This window comes from Bombina bombina, chromosome 3 (assembly GCF_027579735.1).
Source record: "Bombina bombina isolate aBomBom1 chromosome 3, aBomBom1.pri, whole genome shotgun sequence".
In the NCBI taxonomy this organism is placed as follows: domain Eukaryota; kingdom Metazoa; phylum Chordata; class Amphibia; order Anura; family Bombinatoridae; genus Bombina; species Bombina bombina.
The window spans coordinates 747,665,684-747,687,581 of NC_069501.1; the positions used below are offsets into that span (position 1 = coordinate 747,665,684).

At 34.5% G+C, this 21,898-nt stretch overlaps 1 protein-coding gene across 1 annotated transcript in view; it reads left to right on the forward strand.

The window, feature by feature from the left end:
* CFAP47 (cilia and flagella associated protein 47) overlaps nucleotides 1-21,898 on the forward strand; it is an 801,982-nt gene that overhangs the window by 380,224 nt on the left and 399,860 nt on the right. Inside the window, 2 exon segments of the mRNA XM_053705439.1 lie at nucleotides 164-237; nucleotides 14,521-14,666. Of these exon segments, the coding sequence (XP_053561414.1) occupies nucleotides 164-237; nucleotides 14,521-14,666 (220 nt within the window).

Sequence of the window (21,898 nt, forward strand, 5' to 3'; positions counted from 1 at the left end):
TTTAATAAATAGAGCATGATCTTGTTTTTCTTCTTTTACTTCAATATTTATTTATTGCCTTAAGGGTATAAACAATATGAATTAAATAAAGATGTCACTTTAAAGTAAGACGAAGTGTTTTATCTGCAAAATAACTCTTTAATTTTTTTATTTATTTTTACAGTACATCATCCATGCAAAACAAAATTGCCAGTGTGATATGCAACACCAATAATGAAGTCAGTCCCCCTGGACAAGGTACCAAATTATATATCAGTTCTTATAAAACAAAATTAAATAATATGACTAATTTAGGGAAGTTTAAATTAGTTTTTGTCTTAAATTATTTTAGCAAAAAAAAAAAACTGTCCCTGCAAATAGGTGTTACAAAAATAAATAAAAATGAACTTTTGTAAATGAAAGATGTGCTTTTCATGATATGTATTTGGGGATGTTCTCCTTTTATATTAGGTGTGCATGTAAATAATTGTATAGGAAAAATGAAAGTGAGAAAAATTATTTTAAAAAGAGTAAGCATTTTGAAATATATAAGGGAAAAAAATAATTCTAACAAATTTACATAAAAAATAAAAAAATTTTTTAAAATAAATACAGTGTAAAATATACACATTTATTATAGGTTAACTTATGGGTTGTTAACTTTTCTTCTCATATTTACATTAAAACTAATGTGTTTCAATTTAAAATAACTAACCCACTGTATTGCAAAGCAATGTGATGTAGCCAAGAGTTTAAGGAAAATGTAATAAATGTATGTTAAAACAATGGAAAAACAGGACATTTCTGGTTGATGGAGTCACTTTATAGAAAGTTATCTTTTTTGTGTGTATCTGAAGAATTAATATAAGAATTTGCACTTAATGAGTAATCTGTATAAAAAAGTTTGAGATATTTTTTTAAAGTCTGTATTGTAATATTGAAATTAGTTAAACTGTTAATATTTAGGCATTGATAGTTTCTCAAGTCTGTATGTCCAAACCTATGACTGCGTTATCTAACATTGGCCCCAAATACATTGGAGCCCTATTGATAGCACAGGGTGCTGTCTAAGAATAGCAAACAATTTGGTATTGGAAGTTAATGGTAAAAATGAATAACCAGAGAATGTTTAGCTCAGCTAACAACACTTTAGCATGCCCTATACTTTCAGTTGATAGCACGACCACGATAAGCATTGCTCATATTACAAGTTGTGAGCTATGTGTTCCACGTCATGAGACCTGAACTAAAGTGTTAGTACTAGAATAGAGGTATAACAAAACACATGCATCAAGTATTACACACACATATATAGATTTACACAGTACTGTACAAAAGTCTTAGGCCACCACTAGCTTTGTTGTTTTAGCAAAGTTTTAATGACCATTCATATTTATGTTTTGGTCTCTTTATTAAAGGGACCCTGTACCCTAATTTTTTCTTTCGTGATTCAGATTGAGTATGCAATTTTAAGCAACTTTCTAATTTACTCCTATTATAAAATTTTCTTCATTCTCTTGGTATCTTTATTTGAAATGCACACATGTAAGTTTAGATGCCGGCCCATTTTTGGTGAACAACCTGGGTTGTCCTTGCTGATTGTTGGATAAATTCATCCACCAATAAAAAAGTGCTGTCCAGAGTACTGAAACCAAAAAAAGTTTAGATGCCTTATTTTTCAAATAAAGATAGCAAGAGAATGAAGAAAAATTGATAATAGGAGAAAATTAGAAAGTTGCTTAAAATTGCATGCTTTTTAAGATACAAACAGAAAATACAGGAAATATGTACACAAAATTTAACCCCCCCATCCCTACAATTTCCAGAACAAAATGGCTCCTTCAGGCAAAAGTCAGTATTTAGTGTGACCTCCCTTGGCTTTAAGCACATCTTGAACTCTTTTTTGGGGAGACTGTCCTGAAGTTTTCTGAAGTAATCTTCTTGTATATTATACCAGGCTTCTTTCAGCACTTCCCAGAAGAGTTCTTTAGATTTAGGTTGTCTTTTATTTCTTTGTTCAGGTGATCCCATACTGCCTCTATAATATTCAGGTCTGGATTCTGTGGAGGCAAGCTCAGGACTGTTAGTGTCTTATCAACTGTTTCTCTCTCAAAATATGATTTCACTGCATTATCAGTGTGCTTGGGATCGTTACCATGCTGAAAAAAAAACCTATTCTAATCAGGTGCTTTCCAGAAGGAATGGCATGATGAATTAAAACCTTTCTGTACTTTTCAGCATTCATGATCCCATCAATTCAGACAATATCACCAACACAGAAAAAAAGGGGGGATACTAATGGCACTGCTTAAATTTACAACTTAGGGTAGCCTAGTGATTTCTGGTTCTGGTAATATGGTATAAATATCCAACCAGATTGGTAGTGTTACCTAAAAAATTGGCTGAGGTGCTGTGTACTTGTTTTGTCAAACGAAAATTATCAATCCTTGGATTGATGGAGTGTACACCTATATAGCACTCATTCCCTAATTGATAGTGACAAAAATTGGACAAGAGCTGTGTCTCCTTGGAGGAGAGTGTGCGTGGGGATGTTTATTAAAATATAACCTTTATTGGTAATCTTTTAAAAATATACGGCAACAAACACAATTGACATACAAACTTTATTAAAAACACAGGTTTGGGTCTTAATAGATTATTATCCGTTATTCACGGAGTACATTACGTGGTTGTGTTGTGTTTCAGAAATTACTTGGGTTGGAGGTCAGGTTAATCCCGGTGATTATATACTTTGAGCTTATATTTGAGAAGGCTGTGGTATTGTGATATTTACTCTGTTGTTATATGAGTGATCTGTGACTCAACTTTCAAATCAAATTTTGATATTAAAGGTATTAGCGTAAATGTTCCATGTTATCACCAATATTTATTATTAATGCTTGTAAAATTGCATTTCATATGTATCTTGGTGAGACACTGCTTAATTTCCTAGTAGTTGTCTTGTTATTTCAGTATGATATTGTGGGAAATATATGTATACTGCTGTTTTAAGTAGCCTCCTAACTATATAGATACTGAAAGTACTTTCTGTGTATAGTATAGTAATTCTGGTCGGTAAGTTAATGTATTAACCCCTGTGATATCTTGGATCGTGTATTTATCAATACTTAGGTATGCACAAGCATTGTGCTTAAATCACAAGCATTGTGCTTGATATCTTGGATCGTATATTTATTAATACTTAAGTATGCACAAACATTGTGCTTGAATCATTACACAGAAATTGTATTTTTTAAATTTCTTGGAATTTTTAAAGTTGATAGTGTGTACTATACTTGTTATAACAGTAGCATATTTAAATAATTTAGTAGCTCTATTGGATCTTAGCGTTAGGATCTTACGATGTAAGAGTTATAATATTCTTGTGAGTATGCTTTAATGTTACAAGAAAGTAGCTGTTCTGGTATGAAAATTATGCTCTTAGTATGTATCAACTATTACTAAGTGGTCTTGAATAATTAAAGCATATTGTCCTCTTAGGCCTTAGGAGTTGTTAGCGGTATTGTGGTGTGAGTTTGCTGAATATTGGCGTTTTTTTCTGTGTATTTAAATATTCGTACTCCTAACCGCTTGCTGAATGCTTGCTTTTGATACTGGTTGTTTTTTAAAATAATTCGCTAAGTACTTGCATTATTATATCTGGGCTTAATGTGTCGCCTATATAACTGTTTGCAATATTTGCAATACTTGCGATATTGTATCTATGTTGATGTATAACAATATTGACCGCTTGCAAAATCCAGGCTTAATGTATCACATGTGTCTAAGCTTAATGTATCACATATATAGCTACTTGCAGTATTTGCAATCCTTGTGATACCGTATCTATATCTGGTTTTTAATAATGTTAACCGCTTTGAAAAAGCCACGTTAGTGGCGAAACATGTTAGGGAATTGTTTGTAGAATGCCAGTTAGCATTTTTTAATCAGCAGGAACAGAGGTCTTTATATTATATATAACTATTGTGGTTGTGCACAATATTAAGTAAATTTACTTGTAAACGGAGTTTATTCAGTAGCATGAGCATTTGATATTAGAAGCCTAGAACTGGCCAACGGCCAGATTTATGGAGCTCTAAAAAGATATATACAACACTGTCAATATTTGGCGAAGCACCCCACGCCAAATTGACAGGTATAGCCTAGGATTTAGTAAGCGGTTAACATTATTAAAAACCAGATATAGATACGGTATCACAAGGATTGCAAATACTGCAAGTAGCTATATATGTGATACATTAAGCTTAGACACATGTGATACATTAAGCCTGGATTTTGCAAGCGGTCAATATTGTTATACATCAACATAGATACAATATCGCAAGTATTGCAAATATTGCAAACAGTTATATAGGCGACACATTAAGCCCAGATATAATAATGCAAGTACTTAGCGAATTATTTTAAAAAACAACCAGTATCAAAAGCAAGCATTCAGCAAGCGGTTAGGAGTACGAATATTTAAATACACAGAAAAAACCGCCAATATTCAGCAAACTCACACCACAATACCGCTAACAACTCCTAAGGCCTAAGAGGACAATATGCTTTAATTATTCAAGACCACTTAGTAATAGTTGATACATACTAAGAGCATAATTTTCATACCAGAACAGCTACTTTCTTGTAACATTAAAGCATACTCACAAGAATATTATAACTCTTACATCGTAAGATCCTAACGCTAAGATCCAATAGAGCTACTAAATTATTTAAATATGCTACTGTTATAACAAGTATAGTACACACTATCAACTTTAAAAATTCCAAGAAATTTAAAAAATACAATTTCTGTGTAATGATTCAAGCACAATGTTTGTGCATACTTAAGTATTAATAAATATACGATCCAAGATATCAAGCACAATGCTTGTGATTTAAGCACAATGCTTGTGCATACCTAAGTATTGATAAATACACGATCCAAGATATCACAGGGGTTAATACATTAACTTACCGACCAGAATTACTATACTATACACAGAAAGTACTTTCAGTATCTATATAGTTAGGAGGCTACTTAAAACAGCAGTATACATATATTTCCCACAATATCATACTGAAATAACAAGACAACTACTAGGAAATTAAGCAGTGTCTCACCAAGATACATATGAAATGCAATTTTACAAGCATTAATAATAAATATTGGTGATAACATGGAACATTTACGCTAATACCTTTAATATCAAAATTTGATTTGAAAGTTGAGTCACAGATCACTCATATAACAACAGAGTAAATATCACAATACCACAGCCTTCTCAAATATAAGCTCAAAGTATATAATCACCGGGATTAACCTGACCTCCAACCCAAGTAATTTCTGAAACACAACACAACCACGTAATGTACTCCGTGAATAACGGATAATAATCTATTAAGACCCAAACCTGTGTTTTTAATAAAGTTTGTATGTCAATTGTGTTTGTTGCCGTATATTTTTAAAAGATTACCAATAAAGGTTATATTTTAATAAACATCCCCACGCACACTCTCCTCCAAGGAGACACAGCTCTTGTCCAATTTTTGTCACTATCAATTAGGGAATGAGTGCTATATAGGTGTACACTCCATCAATCCAAGGATTGATAATTTTCGTTTGAATATCACCAACACCACTGGCAGAAATGAAGACCACAAGCACTCATTCTTCCATCTCTCTCTAACTCTTCTTCTCACATGTTATTATTATTATTATTATTATTATTCTTTATTTATAAAGCACCAACAGATTCCGCAGTGCTGTCCATGGGTACAAAGATAAAAGTACAGTACAATACAATTTAAAAGACACCAGACAAAGTTTAACAAACAAACAAATACAGGGGGAATTGAGGGCCCTGTTCCTGTGGGAACTTACAATCTAGATGGGTAGGAGAGTAAGAAAAAGGAGGTGGGGACTGAAAAGGTGGGAAAGATGTTACTGTGGAGTTAGATGAGGGCAGCTATTAGGCAAGTGGAATTAATTTGTTACTGATTTGGAGATAGGCTTCCCTGAACAAAAAGGTCTTTAGGGAGCGTTTAAATGAGGAAAGGTCAGGGGAAAGTCTGACAGCTTGAGGAAGTGTTTTCCAGATGTTTGGTGCCGCACAAGAGAAGTCCTGTATTCTATCATGGGAGGAGTTGATGGTAGAAGATGCAAGGAGCAGGTCATTATTGTATCTTAAGGGACGGGCTGCAGTATATTTGTTGATGATTGAGGACAGGTGGGGGGAGCTGCGTTGGTAAGGGCTTTGTACATCAGGGTGAGAATTTCGAATTTAATTCTGCTGTGAATGGGGAGCTAGTGAAGAGACTCACAGAGAGGTGCAGCAGATACAGAGCGTCGGGAGAGGTGGATTAGCCTAGCAGAGGATGTATTGAAGAGGGGAGAGTTGGGAGAGAGGGAGGTCAGTTAGTAGGTTATTACAGTAGTCAAGTCGGTAAATTACCAGGGAGTGGATAAGCTGTTTAGTAGTTACAGCACCCAGAAACGGACAGATTTTGTAGATATTGGGTAGGTGGTTACGACAGGATGAAGAGAGCAATTGGATGTGGGGTATGAAGGACAGATTGGAGTCAAGTATAACTTCTAGGCAGCGGACTTGGGGTGATGGGGAGATAGTGGTGTCAACAAAAGTGATTGCAAAGATAGAAACCTGGGTAGAATTAGAGGGGGGATAAAAAAGAGCTCATTCTTGGACATGTTGATTTTTAGGTGGTGAGAGGCCATCCAAGAAGAAATGCCAGATAAGCAGACACTGATGTGAGAAAGGGCAGAAGGAGAGAGTGCAGGGTTGGATAGGTAGATCTGAGTATCATCAGCATAGAGGTGATAGTTGAAGCCACAACTACTGATAAGTTTACCCAGTGAGGAAGTATAAATAGAGAAGAGTAGAGGACCCAGAACAGAGCCTTGAGGTCTTCCAAAAGACAGAGGCAATGGAGAGGAGGAATCACCAACAAGGAGACAGAAAAGGACCTATTAGAGAGATAAGAGTGGATCCTGTAGAGTGCAGTGTCAGAGAGCCCAAGGGAGCTTAGAGTCCGTATGAGAAGGGGATGATTGTCGACGACTGGACCCAAAAATTTTAAACTTGGATTTGTCACTCCATAATACTCTTTTCCACTGATCTTCATTCCAATCTGTGTGAGCTTTAGCATATCTTAGCCTTTTCACCCTCTTTCCCTTCCAAAGAAGTGGTTTCTTGGCTGCTACCCTCCCTCAAAGACCATTCCTGATCAAGCTGCTTTGGACAGTAGAAAGGTTAAATTGGCATCCCAATGAAGGTGCCAGAGGCTGAGCCAGGTCCTTGCTGGACTTCTTCCAGTCTCTCAAATAAAAAACTCTGAGAAACTTCTCATCAAATTTTGAAAGTATATCTTGGCCTTCCAGTCCTTTTTTTTCCTTGACCTCTCCTGATACTTCAAATTTCTTTATACCAGTTTGAATACCACATCTTGAGTATCCAGTATGTTTGCTGATTTATCTTTCATAGTGGCCTTGCTGATGCAAATGTATGATTTTATGTCTTACAAATTCTGTGATCTTTGGCTTTTTTAATGTAATGATGTGTTTGAAAGTTGGTCTTATTAGCAAGCTTCCAATTAATTAAACTCATACCACATGTGTATGCAATGCTCAAGCACGTCTTGCACAAACCTAGTGTAGTAGACCTTTTTCACTGCAGTCATTTTGACATAAAATAGTAGGAGAAATACAGGTGTTAGCAATGACATTAATCAGGGTTCCATTCCATTTAGCTTTACGAGAGCCAGGTTTCTGCTATTGCTCAAGTGTAAGCGGAGGTCACACTAAATACGTGCTACTTTAGCCTATAGAAGCATTTTTTCTGATTTTCTTCTGTTTTTTTAATACTGCATCCAAATATCATGTATTTTCTGGTTGTAGTTTAATAAAGAGACTGAGAAATAATTATATATGGTCATAATACCATTGCTAAAACAACAAATCTATTTTATTTATTTATAAAAAATATTTTACCAGGAAGGATACATTGAGATTTCTCTCGTTTTCAAGTATGTCACAATACATTGCAATTGATACAATAGGATACAATAAAATACAAAAACAATAATAATACACAATATATGTAAAAATTAACATAGAACAGGTAGGAAATATATAATCAACCATGACAGGTGCATTCTGTTTTGAGATATGTAGAGAGGGATCTCTTAAAGATATTAGGCTTGGGGAAGGTTTGTAAAAGTGCGGGAGGTCATTCCATAACTGTGGGGCTCTGTAGGAAAAGGAGGATTGAGCTGCTTTCTTTTTGTATTGAGGCACGCTAAATAATGTGTTGGTATTGGATCGGAGGTTATAGGAGGTGGGAATAGCAGGGCAGAGCATTCTGCTCAGGTAGGGTGGGAGCTTCCCAGAAAGGCTCTTAAACACAAGGCAGGAAAGATGGAGGGTGCGTCTGGATTCCAGTGACAGCCAGTTTAGTTCTTTTAGCATGTCACAATGGTGGGTCCTGTAGTTACATTGTAGCACAAAGTGGCAGAACGAGTTATACAACGTATTATGTTTATTAAGGTGAGTTTGCGGTGCAGGTGTATATACTACGTCCCCATAATCCATGATATGCATCAGCATTTGCTGTACAATCTTTTCTTTTACTGTAGGGCTGAGGCAAGATTTGTTTATGTACAGGGCACGTAGTTTTGGATAAAGTTTAGACGCAAGTTGCAAATCTAATGGTGGCTTAAGACTTTTTCACAGTACACAGTAAATATATATATAAAAATATATATTTATTATGTGTGTTGACATGGTGTTTATCTTGATTTAAAAAAAAAAAAAAAAAAGCTAAGGCAGTCCCTTAGCTCTGTTTTGTAGCTTATCATGTTTGGTAGCAAGAATGGGCTATAAAGCCTCAACATGCTACCAATGCATTTGTATTATGCAGACTCTCCAAAAGGAACACATGGAGCTTTAATGAATCGAAACCATGTATGTTTAAAAAAAATCTCTAGAATATCTTCTGTGGCCATTTCAGTGGTCATTTCATAGTGTTTTACATTTCTGCAAGATAATAAACTGTGTGCAAATAGCCATAAAATAGTGTTAAAGATGTTAAAAATTCAGTTTTAAGGACTTATTATATGTGTAGAGGTGTTGAACTTGAAAGTAAAAAAAAAATAGGCTTAAAAAGCTGTTGAAAAGAGACTCAGAAAAGTATTGAGATCACTAAGACATTTTTGGCACCATAAGAGAAATAGAACTTTTATCAAGGATCCAAAAACGTGTGGGAATCCGCAGCAAATGCTCTATTGTGATCATGCCAATTCCAAAAGAAGCCTCTATGGCCCAAAAAAAGAGCCAAGAAAAAACGCTGCCGATAGATTGTAGTCAAAGCCCTAATGAGAGAAATTTTAATACTGGCACACCGTATTGTATTTTTTGGTTTATTTTGTTGCTTCATTATCATTTAATTGTGGGATATTTAAAAAAAAAACAACCTTTATGGTATTTAGTTTTGGGGGATGGATCACTGAATTGTGGACACCTTGGACGGTTATTTATGCATGCCTAAGAACTTTTTTCTTTCTCCATTTTTCTTGGATTAACAGACTCTATTTCTACATTGTAGCATATATACCCTTAAATATTATATATCTGTAAGATAACTAGTATGTTTTTACGTTTGGGTAAACAAAAAACGATGGCCAGATTATGAGTGGAGTGCTAACAATTACGAGCAAGTAAAAATAGGTTTATCGCAAGTGTAAATATGATCACTTGAGTGCAATTCAAGTTAATGAGTGTCAAGTTAGTACAACCTCAGAGCTCTGGTTAAAGGGACAGTCTAGTCAAAATTACACTTTCATGAATTAGATAGTGCATGCAATTTTCCAATTTACTTGTATCATCAAATTTGCTTTGTTCTTCTTTTTTGAAAGCTAAACCTCAGTAAGCTCATATGCTAACTTCTAAGCCCTTGACAGTTTTTCACAGCTAGACAGCACTAGTTCATGTGTGCTATATATATATATATATATATATCAGTGTACTCACTCCTGTGGATTTACCTACGAGTCAGCACTGATTAGCTAAAATGCAATTCTGTCAAAAGAGATGAAATAAGGGGGTAGTCTGCAGAGGCTTAGATACAAGGTAATAACAGAGGTAAAACGTATGTTATTTTAACAGTGTTTGTTGGTTATTTAAAACTGGGGAATGGTGATGAAGGGATTATCTTTCAATTTTAAACAATACAAATTCTGAAGTAGACAAAACAGTGTCACAAAATACATAAAAAATGCATTAGAACATGCAGTCACACTCATAATAAAACCATCTAATACAATTTATTTAAAAAAATATTGCACATAAAAGTTAGAAGGGCTCAAAAATAGGAGGTCTCAGGTGTTAAAAAAGACAGACAATGGGCTTTAACATTGAGATACATACATATACATGTCTAAAGATGGATATGTGTGTATGTATGTGTGTATGTATATATATATATATATAGTTCAAGCTACCCTTGTTAACATCACCTAACAGAATAACAGAAGAATAAACCGATTGCACTGGCTATTTGTCTGGACTTCCTCCTTTTTTTCCCTTTTCCTCAAGTTTATATATATATATATATATGTGTGTGTACAGATGTATTTATATGTGTATATATGTATTTACAGACATATATACGCATACAAACACATGAATATATATGTATACATATGCCATTAAACACAGAGTCACATGTACTACTAATTTCATACTGTACATGTTGCATTGTTGTTGAGGCAGGTATTATGTTGGCAAAATGAATGATGATTTACGTACACGTATGGCCCATCACAGGGCGCCCATATGTGCAGCCTTGTCCACTAGTGAGAATGATCAGCCAGTGGCAAGACATTTTTTGTCTGCCAAACATACTGTGGCTGATTTGCGATATGTGATAATTGATCACGTTCCACCTCTACCTAGAGGTGGCAATAGGGACACACTATTGTTACAAAAGGAGGCCAGGTGGATTTACACATTGGATACTCTAATGCCTAGGAGTCTAAATATCCATTTTGATATGCAATGTTTCTTGTAAGAATTCTGATTTTATTTTCTGTTCCTGTTTTCTATCTGTATATTGTTGTTCTATCTGTATATTGTTATAAAGTTTAGTATAGTTATTCTAGGAGCATAGTCACCCGTATCATGATGTCATAGTGTCTATTGTTTTTTTTTTGTAATTATGATCTATAGGGATTATTAGCAATTTTTATGTCTATGACATATTCCTTCATATTTAATGCCGTTTTTGTGGTTGGTTCTTTTCCCTTTGTAGATTTAATATCAATCAATAGTGTATATCTTTTGTGATTTACATTATAGTAATAACTACATCAGCTTAGATTATTATGTATTTAATATGTGACTATTAATTTGCCTAAGGAGTGTCTAACTGTATTTCCTTCCATTCATCCATATATTGTATAATACAATACATCGATGCCTTCTGTTTTGTTATTACGTTAAGCATGTTACTTTAAATTTTCTTTTCTTATTTCTTGACATGAATAATAACGTGCTGTTCGCTTTAATATTGTGGCTACATAGTTTTTTAGTTCTGTGTGCTTTATGTTACTTAGATTATTGTAACTATGTTATTGCAGCCAGTTTCCATTTTTAGAAATGTTTTTTTTTTTTTTTTGTCCTTGCGGTTTCACCGTAGTTATCCCTGCGTATGCGCAGTTGCACAGATGAGACGCTACAGGTGATCCGCATCCGTAGTACACTGTGGAGAGTATTTAAGTGGGAAAGTTGGGCTGTATTTGGTGTCTGTCTGAGGAAGGGGTTAACGACCCTGAAACGTCACAGTTTGAATAAAGAAGTTTGTGTATTCACAGCAGTGAATGCGGGACCTGTTTATTTTATATATATATATATATATATATATATATATATATATATATATATACATATATATATATATATATATATATACATATATATATATATATATATATATATATATATGTGTGTGTGTTTAGAGATGTATTTATATGTGTATATATGTATTTACAGTCTACAGACATATACTGTATACACATACAAACACATAAATATATGTATACACATATAGACATATATATATATATATATATATTTACATATATAAGTATATACTGTATATGTGTGTTTACAGATGTACTTATATATTTATATGTGTATGTGTGTATTTACAGACATATATATATATATATATATATATATATATATATATATATATATATACACACACATACAAATACATATATATATATATATATATATATATATATACATATTTATGTGTTTGTATGTGTATATATATATATATATATATATATATATCTGTAAATACACACATACACATATAAATACATAAGTACATCTGTAAACACACACATATACAGTATATACTTATATATGTATATATACATATATGTCTATATATGTATACATATATATTTATGTGTTTGTATGTGTATGCAGTATATGTCTGTAGACTGTAAATACATATATACACATATAAATACATCTCTACACACACACACACACACACATATATATATATATATATATATATATATATATATATATATATATATATGTGTGTGTGTGTGTAGAGATGTATTTATATGTGTATATATGTATTTACAGTCTACAGACATATACTGCATACACATACAAACACATAAATATGTATATATATATATATATATATATATATATATATATATATATATATATATATATAAAAATAAAGTGTATTGGAGCCCGTTGCAGTCAAACAGATGAAAACATGAAAAAAACATATTGATGCAATATTCATATTTAATAAAGTGTTATACTGTGTATTCATTGTAAATACTTCACATTCCAATGATCTCTACTTTGCTTAATATGTTCTATGTATTTTTAAATAGATATTCCTATATAAATCTGTATATAGCTAACCCAATATGTAATCATGTATATATAATATAAATATATATTTGTGCAAAAAAAATCATATATATAGGTCTATGATTAAGGCTTAACGGCCGAAACATGTCAGACTACTCTACCTGATAAGATGCTGTAATGCCGTTTTTAATTTAATGAACAAATAAAGGAACATCGTTTTTACCACAACTTTTGCTGGCTGAATTTTTCTATCTATCTATCTATCTATCTATCTATCTATCTATCTATCTCTCTCTCTCTCTATATATATATATATATATATATATATATATATATATATAAATAGAACATATTCTTCTATGTGAAGAACGTTGGAATATGAAATATTCATATTTTCATGTCGGGTTTGTGCCCAAGTAGTTTTTTTTCCACTTTTCTTGCTCCATTGACTTCTATGGGTGAATACGTTATTGCACACGAAGTATTGGAAGTTCGGCTTTTTACGCTTGTCGGGTGAACGTGCGGATGAAAACAGTTTTCTTTCAACTTTTAATACGAGCGCAATCTGACACTCCACTTGTAATCTGGCCCTATGTATTAAAAGCAAACATTTTAGGAAATAAATACATTTATTTAATTGTATTATTTAAAATAGTATTATATGGATACATTATATAGTTTTGTTAAAGGTACATGAAACCCAAGCTTGTTTCATGATTCAGACAGAGCATGCCATTTTAAATAGCTTTATATTTTATTTCTATTATCTAATTTGTTTCTTTCTCTTGGTGTACATTGTTGAAAAGCACACCTAGGTATAGGAGCTGCTGACTGGTAGCTTCCCATATATGCCTCATGTTATTGGCTTACCCATATGCATTACTGGTTCTTCAACAAAGGATAATAAGAGAAAGAAGCAAGTCAGAAAATAGAAGTAAATTGCAAAGTTGTTTAAAATTGTATGTTCTATCTGAATCGTAACATGAAAATTTTAGGTTTCATACCCCTTTAATTTAACTATTTATAGAGGTTTCTTTTAGTTTTAGCCTCATTAAGGCATGTGCTTCTTTGAGAACTAAAGTCTCCATATAAGGAGATCAAAAGGAGTTTTATTTTATGTAATACTTCAAAGTTTCAACGAGTTCTCTTATCTATGTATCATGTTCTATACTTCGGTCAGTTTTTGCATCTTAAGATATGAATACGATTTTTATTTTTATTAAATTAGGCTTCAAAGTATTGCATTATTACATCATAATCTATTTCATTATATAACTTTAGAGTAAATATTTATTCTGCAAGTCTAAGACTATAAGATTTTGAAGGGAAATGATCATCTCTGATAAATGTTGTTTAACTTAAAACTGACAAAGTAGCTACTTTATTAATGCCAATCATTTAAAATGATTGTATACAGAGATGGGGCAAAAGTCTACAGTAACTTATTATAACAACAACATTACTGTAATATTGTGTAGTGCTTTAACTTGGCCATGGTTAAAATAAAGCATTACAATAATTGTTAATTCTATATAGCATGAATTATTCCTATTACAATTAAAATGGTTCTAAAAATTCTCTAGTGTAACCAATTTCTTTTTATTTTTTTACAGCAAAACAATCCAGTTTACTACCACAATTCTTCTGTCCAGTGAGCTCCCTTGCATTGGAAGAATGCAGCCCAGTCTCTCTAGAAATGAATTTTCTCCCATTCTATATTGGAACATGCTATTGTACCATCATTTTCTCTAATGAAGTGGTAAGAGCACATATAATTAATAACTTCATAGATCATTTAAAGTGTATAGAGAAATGCAAATTGGTTTTGGAAAATACATAAGAAAATATTGCTTTATCATATTTTTTAGTGCATCGATCGTGGAATACATTAGGAATTATGTATTAATAATTATCAGTAGCTAAAGGTGACATTTTAATAAGAGTTTTTAGATTAATATTATAATTTCTTTTTATGGCACCACAAAATTCCATAGCACTGACTACAGAGGTAGGGGTGAATGATGACAAATATTTGTAGTAAGATACAAATAACAAATTAAACAAAACTATTACAGGTTCTGCCCCAAAGAGCTTACAGTCTATGGGTTGAGGGTGCAGAGATATAAGGTGTTGGGTAGTTTGTCACAGGGATTATAGTTGCAGCAGTGAGTTAAGGTAGTTCAAGATTTCTTTGGGTTAGTATAAAAATGGAGGGGAGTTGGTAAGTCTCTCTGAATAGGTGGGTATCCAAAGAGCGTCTGAAGCTAAACAATCTAATGGAGTGAGGTAGAGAGCTCCAGAGGACATGAGCAGTGTGTGACAAGTTGTGGAGGTGAGAGAGAGAAATAGAAAAAATATGTAGAAATCACAATTTAGATCATTACGATCATAACAAGTTTACTGAAATTAACAAGTCAGTTTTACCTCTAAAAAAGTTAAGCACTGTGGTTTATTTATTCTATTTCATGTTGGCCTAATTAGCTGACAAATAATTTGCTTTTATGTATAGATTTTAAAAGTAATAGCATTTTAAATCCCTCCTATTACAGGCTTATTGAAAAGGGTCAAACTGTGTGCTTAATTTATTTTTCTACTTTTTTTGGTCTGGATGTGAATTTAATGTGGATTTTGTAGGATAACAAATAAACAAATAAAGAGTGTCAGTTCTATGGCAAAATAATTATAAAATATACGTTCTCTAGAACAAAAACAGTATCAAACACTCAAGTAAGCCTCAGCAATATAATATTTAATATATGATGTTCAATCTTTCAATTATTTTAAAAGGTTATAGGGTATAAGTATATAATATTTTCTGCATATGTATGAATAACTATTTTATTTAAAGGGACAGTTTACTCAAACATATTTTGCCCTTTAATTTGTTCCCAATGATCCACTTTACCTGCTGGAGTGTATTAAATTGTTTACAAGTATTTCCATTAACCTTATATTGGCATTTGAATTAGTTTATTTAGCTTGTGGTTTCCCCACCTATTCTAAAAGTTTTTGGCCTCGAGGCCAAGCTGTGTTAACACAGCCAGTAGAAGAAATTACACTCCCAGTGGGTTATAGAAGAGATACGGTATTAAAATGTTATTTTTCAATTGTTCTTTCTAAGTATTGATGATTGGTTTACGGACAGATATAAGATAAAGAAGCATGTATATGTACACAATGTGATAAAGTAATGAGATCTGATTATACCTACAAGCTCAATCCATTTTATTAGGTTGTGACTTCAAAAAACAAAATCAGCTAATTCATATACACAATTAAGCCTTAAAAACAAATCTCATACATTTTATATTCTGCAGCTGGTAAAAAAAAGTAAATGGAAACACTTTAAGGGAAAAACAATTTTATACTATACTGTCCCTTTAAGGGGAATTTCAATATATAAATGTCAAAATCCAATACATTACTGACCCTAGATAATAATGTATTTAACCACCACAAAGTGTCTAAAAAGAAAAATAAGATTCTAGATAAGATTCTAGATTGTAAGTTCCCACGGGAATAGGGCCCTCATTCCCACCTGTATGTGTTTGTAAATTTTGTCCTGTTTCTTACAAGTCTTGTAATTTTTGTATTAGATTGCTCTTAAAATGTATATGTATATATATATATATATATATATATATATATATATCCTATATAATAAAAGGCTAAGTGTGTTTGTCCGAAGCTGTCAGGTGCAGTAGAGACTGCGCGCAAGGACAAACACACCTGGCCTTCCAACTAACCTGGCGTCGTGTAGTGGAGTGGGAGCGTGGCCGGGCGGGTGTGACGTGGGTGTGGTCTGGCACAATGTGGGTGGGACCGGCCAAGGTGTGGGCGGGGCCAGGCATGATGTGGATGGAGCTGGGTGGGGCCAGATACCGGGGCCGGCTGCTAAGAGACAGAGAGCTCTAAAGAGGGGGGATAGAGAGAGCAGAAGAGGGGGGATAGAGAGAGGGGGAGAGAGACAGCAAAATAGAGAGGGGAGAGAGACAGCAAAAGAGAGGGGGAGAGAGCCAGCAAAAGAGAGGGGGGAGAGAAACAGCAAAAGAGAGGGGGAGAGAGACAGCAAAAGAGAGGGGGAGAGAGCCAGCAAAAGAGAGGGGGGAGAGAGAAAGCAAAAGAGAGGGGGGAGAGAGACAGCAAAAGAGAGGGGGAGAGAGCACAAAAGAGACGGGGAGGGAGCACAAAAGAGAGGGGGAGAGAGCGCAAAAGAGAGGGGGAGAGAGAGCGCAAAAGATAGGGGGAAGAGAGAGAGCAAAAGAGAGGGGGAAGAGAGAGAGCAAAAGAGAAGGGGGACAGAGAGAGCAAAAGAGAGGGAGGGAGAGAGAGAGTAAAAGAGAGGAGGAGAGAGAGCAAAAGAGAGGGGAGAAAGAGAGAGCAAAAGAGAGGGGAGAAAGAGAGAGCAAAAGAGAGGGGGGGATAGAGAGAGAGCAAGGGGTGGGACCGCTGTACTGCAAAAATGGCCCGTGTACACGGGCTTTAGGACTAGTATATATATATATATATATACTGTATGTATATGTATATGTATGTATGTATATGTATACTGTAAATATATATATATATATATATATATATATATATATATACTTGGATTTTCATGATGCCCCTTTAAGCTAAAGAACAAACTAAAAGTGGAAACATACATGATTAGAAGGTAGAACGAAATCATCAATCATTTAAGAAAAGGCTGCCACATTACAAAATAGCGATAGAGATGACTTCAAGTAAACCATGATTGGAAAGATAAGAAGTACCTTTTTTGTAGTTTTTCTTAATTAAATGATTTGATAGTGAAGCTGATTTTTATAAGATAAAAGTGCTAAGCTTTGAGTTCTGATGAGTGAATGTGACAGTACAATCAATATGGCACAAAAATGCAATGAAATAGTACATTTCAATCTAATGTTTTAACATCATTATATAGAATCTAATGAATGTTTTAATATTTTCTATTGCTTTCTTCCTTTATTTGTATCCAGTTGAAACTATAAAGGCTAGATTAGAGCATTCCAAACTTTTCATGTTGGTGACACACTTTTTCGACAGGCATCATTTTGCAACACAATAATTCAGTTGTACTAGCAAACCGGAGGTTAAACTAACAAACTAACTTGTTATAAGAGATACAGACACATACATAAATGATATAATAACCAAATGTATTTACGAGTAGCAGTATGTAAGTATGTGCAAGAATTAAAAAAAGTTTAATAACACCAATAACTAACATTTAATGGGATGTATGAGGTTGATGGGTTGAGCACAGTTTCTGAATATTTGGTGGAATATTAGATAAAGACACTCGCATTTCGTCATCAAGAATTTTTAAGCTTCCACCTTTCAGTGTCTTTAAGTTTGTCATCCTTGAAAAGGATAAATGGCAGAAATCAAATTATAATTACTACTTGGTGAGTGGCTTGCTGTTTGCCACATTGGATTTGGAAAAGTGGCCTACCTTCAGCCAGCAGCAGGTGGGTTGACTGGATGACAGCCTGCAACTGTGCTTGCCTGGGTGATTGGGTGCACACTGATTCAGAGTCTTCTGGCCTCCACTAAGCCTCCACTTTTGGCCAAGATGGCGAACGGCCGCTCGGTGCAGTCCCAGTCCAGGACCCCCGGTGGACCCCACCATTCAGCACAGCCGAGAGTTGGGGTTGGTGTAACTCCTTGCTCTGTTCTTCTCATTCTAGTCTACACTTCACGTTCTTCTTCTTCCGCACTCCTCGTCCTACTGCTCTGACACCGCCAATCACATTAGCAGAGCTGCTTTCAGTATTTCCGGGAAAGGGACCAAGGGAAGCAGACATGAGTAAGGGAGCTCCGTGGTGCCCTTCTGCAAAATGTTCTGCATTTCACGTGACACACCTACATACTGCCACCGACACATTAATGTGTCCTGGCACACAGTTTTGAAAGCACTGGGCTAGATTATATATCAAGTGCAGTTTTTAATGCTCAATTTATTATTGTGCACTCGGCCTTCGAAAATCTAGTATTACAGTTGGTTACATTTTTGGTCCAAAGAATATTAACACATCTGAAACAGATATAGCGCACACCATAAACTTTCAATGGTAAGCAAAAAGCAGTAGTAGCACATTCATTAAGTTTTTTTTTTTTTAACGTAATTTTTATTGATTTTCACAATTTATACAGAAAAAATGCAAGACAAGTTTCAATCACATGAATCATTGCACATAATTTTTGTTGACAGTTACACACTTGTAATTAAGAATTTATCCTCATCTTGGAGAAAAAAAATAATTAAAAAAAAAGAAAATAGTAATTCCCTGTCTTTGCAGGGAGGAAAAGAAAAGGGAGGGAGAGAGAGAAATACTAAATACTCCACCTCGGGAGGTGAAAAAATCTTAATAAACTTTGCCCATTTGTCAAAAAGATCTCTTATTTCCCTTTCTAAGTATAGTGATGTAGCTTTCTGTTTGATTAAATATTGTTTCCTAAGATAATTTTTAACTTCAGTGATTGAGGGTATTATCATGCTTTTCCAATTTTTAAATATTAGGTTTCTGGCCGCTAGAATAACTAAGTTCACAATTTTGAAGTCCAGAAAATTATTGGTCTTATCAACCAAAAAAATGGTGTGGAACATTGTAATTTTAAAAGGGGTAACTTTCAAGGTTTTGTTTATCCAATATTCTATTCTATACCAGAATTGTGAGATTCTTGGGCAACCCCAGACCATGTGGACTAAGTCCGCAGCTTGGAGGCTACATTTAGGGCACTTATTGAAGTTCAAGTTATACCATCTGTAACCCCTCTCTGGTGTATAATATATTTGATAAATAAGCTTTAGATGTGACTCTCTCCAGGTCTCGGCCATAGTTGTTTCCATTGCCAATTGAATTGACCTAGAGATTTGTGGTCCAATATTTATATTAACCTGATTTCCCCATTTCTGTGCTAATCTCGTTAAATTTTCATCTGCTTTGTGGGAGACAAGGAGATTATACCATGGAGTTATTGAGAATAGTCCAGCCCTGTTTAATGTTACCCAATTATCCAGCTTATCCCATTTCCATTTCCATCTATGTTTGTTAATTAATTGCCAGGTGTAATGCCTAGTTTGTAGATACATGAAGAATTCCTGGTTTTTAAGCCCAAATTCCGATTTTAATTCTTCAAAAGACTTAATGCTTCCTGATTCATGTTTACAGAACTGCGAGATTTTTATTAAACCTTGGTTATGCCAGCGTTGTAGTATCTGATCTTGTGTTCCCTCCTGGATTCTGGGTTGCCTAGAAAAGTTTGGTATGTTGGTATTTGGGTGTTTACCTGCAAATGGGCAGCAATTTTTCCCCAGGCAACTAGTATCGTATACACTGTGTGCAGAATTATTAGGCAAATGAGTATTTTGACCACATCATCCTCTTTATGCATGTTGTCTTACTCCAAGCTGTATAGGCTCGAAAGCCTACTACCAATTAAGCATATTAGGTGATGTGCATCTCTGTAATGAGAAGGGGTGTGGTCTAATGACATCAACACCCTATATCAGGTGTGCATAATTATTAGGCAACTTCCTTTCCTTTGGCAAAATGGGTCAAAAGAAGGACTTGACAGGTTCAGAAAAGTCAAAAATAGTGAGATATCTTGCAGAGGGATGCAGCACTCTTAAAATTGCAAAGCTTCTGAAGCGTGATCATCGAACAATCAAGCGTTTCATTCAAAATAGTCAACAGGGTTGCAAGAAGCGTGTGGAAAAACCAAGGCACAAAATAACTGCCCATGAACTGAGAAAAGTCAAGCGTACAGCTGCCAAGATGCCACTTGCCACCAGTTTGGCCATATTTCAGAGCTGCAACATCACTGGAGTGTCCAAAAGCACAAGGTGTGCAATACTCAGAGACATGGCCAAGGTAAGAAAGGCTGAAAGACGACCACCACTGAACAAGACACACAAGCTGAAACATCAAGACTGGGCCAAGAAATATCTCAAGACTGATTTTTCTAAGGTTTTATGGACTGATAAAATGAGAGTGAGTCTTGATGGGCCAGATGGATGGGCCCGTGGCTGGATTGGTAAAGGGCAGAGAGCTCCAGTCCGACTCAGACGCCAGCAAGGTGGAGGTGGAGTACTGGTTTGGGCTGGTATCATCAAAGATGAGCTTGTGGGGCCTTTTCAGGTTGAGGATGGAGTCAAGCTCAACTCCCAGTCCTACTGCCAGTTTCTGGAAGACACCTTCTTCAAGCAGTGGTACAGGAAGAAGTCTGCATCCTTCAAGAAAAACATGATTTTCATGCAGGACAATGCTCCATCACACGCGTCCAAGTACTCCACAGCGTGGCTGGCAAGAAAGGGTATAAAAGAAGAAAATCTAATGACATGGCCTCCTTGTTCACCTGATCTGAACCCCATTGAGAACCTGTGGTCCATCATCAAATGTGAGATTTACAAGGAGGGAAAACAGTACAACTCTCTGAACAGTGTCTGGGAGGCTGTGGTTGCTGCTGCACGCAATGTTGATGGTGAACAGATCAAAACACTGACAGAATCCATGGATGGCAGGCTTTTGAGTGTCCTTGCAAAGAAAGGTGGCTATATTGGTCACTGATTTGTTTTTGTTTTGTTTTTGAATGTCAGAAATGTATATTTGTGAATGTTGAGATGTTATATTGGTTTCACTGGTAAAAATAAATAATTGAAATGGGTATATATTTGTTTTTTGTTAAGTTGCCTAATAATTATGCACAGTAATAGTCACCTGCACACACAGATATCCCCCTAAAATAGCTATAACTAAAAACAAACTAAAAACTACTTCCAAAACTATTCAGCTTTGATATTAATGAGTTTTTTGGGTTCATTGAGAACATGGTTGTTGTTCAATAATAAAATTAATCCTCAAAAATACAACTTGCCTAATAATTCTGCACTCCCTGTATATTGTCTTTAAGGCTTTTATCCGTTTAGGTATTTGATGGAGAGAAATATGTAAAAGTGAGACTGGGGATAACGGATTTATC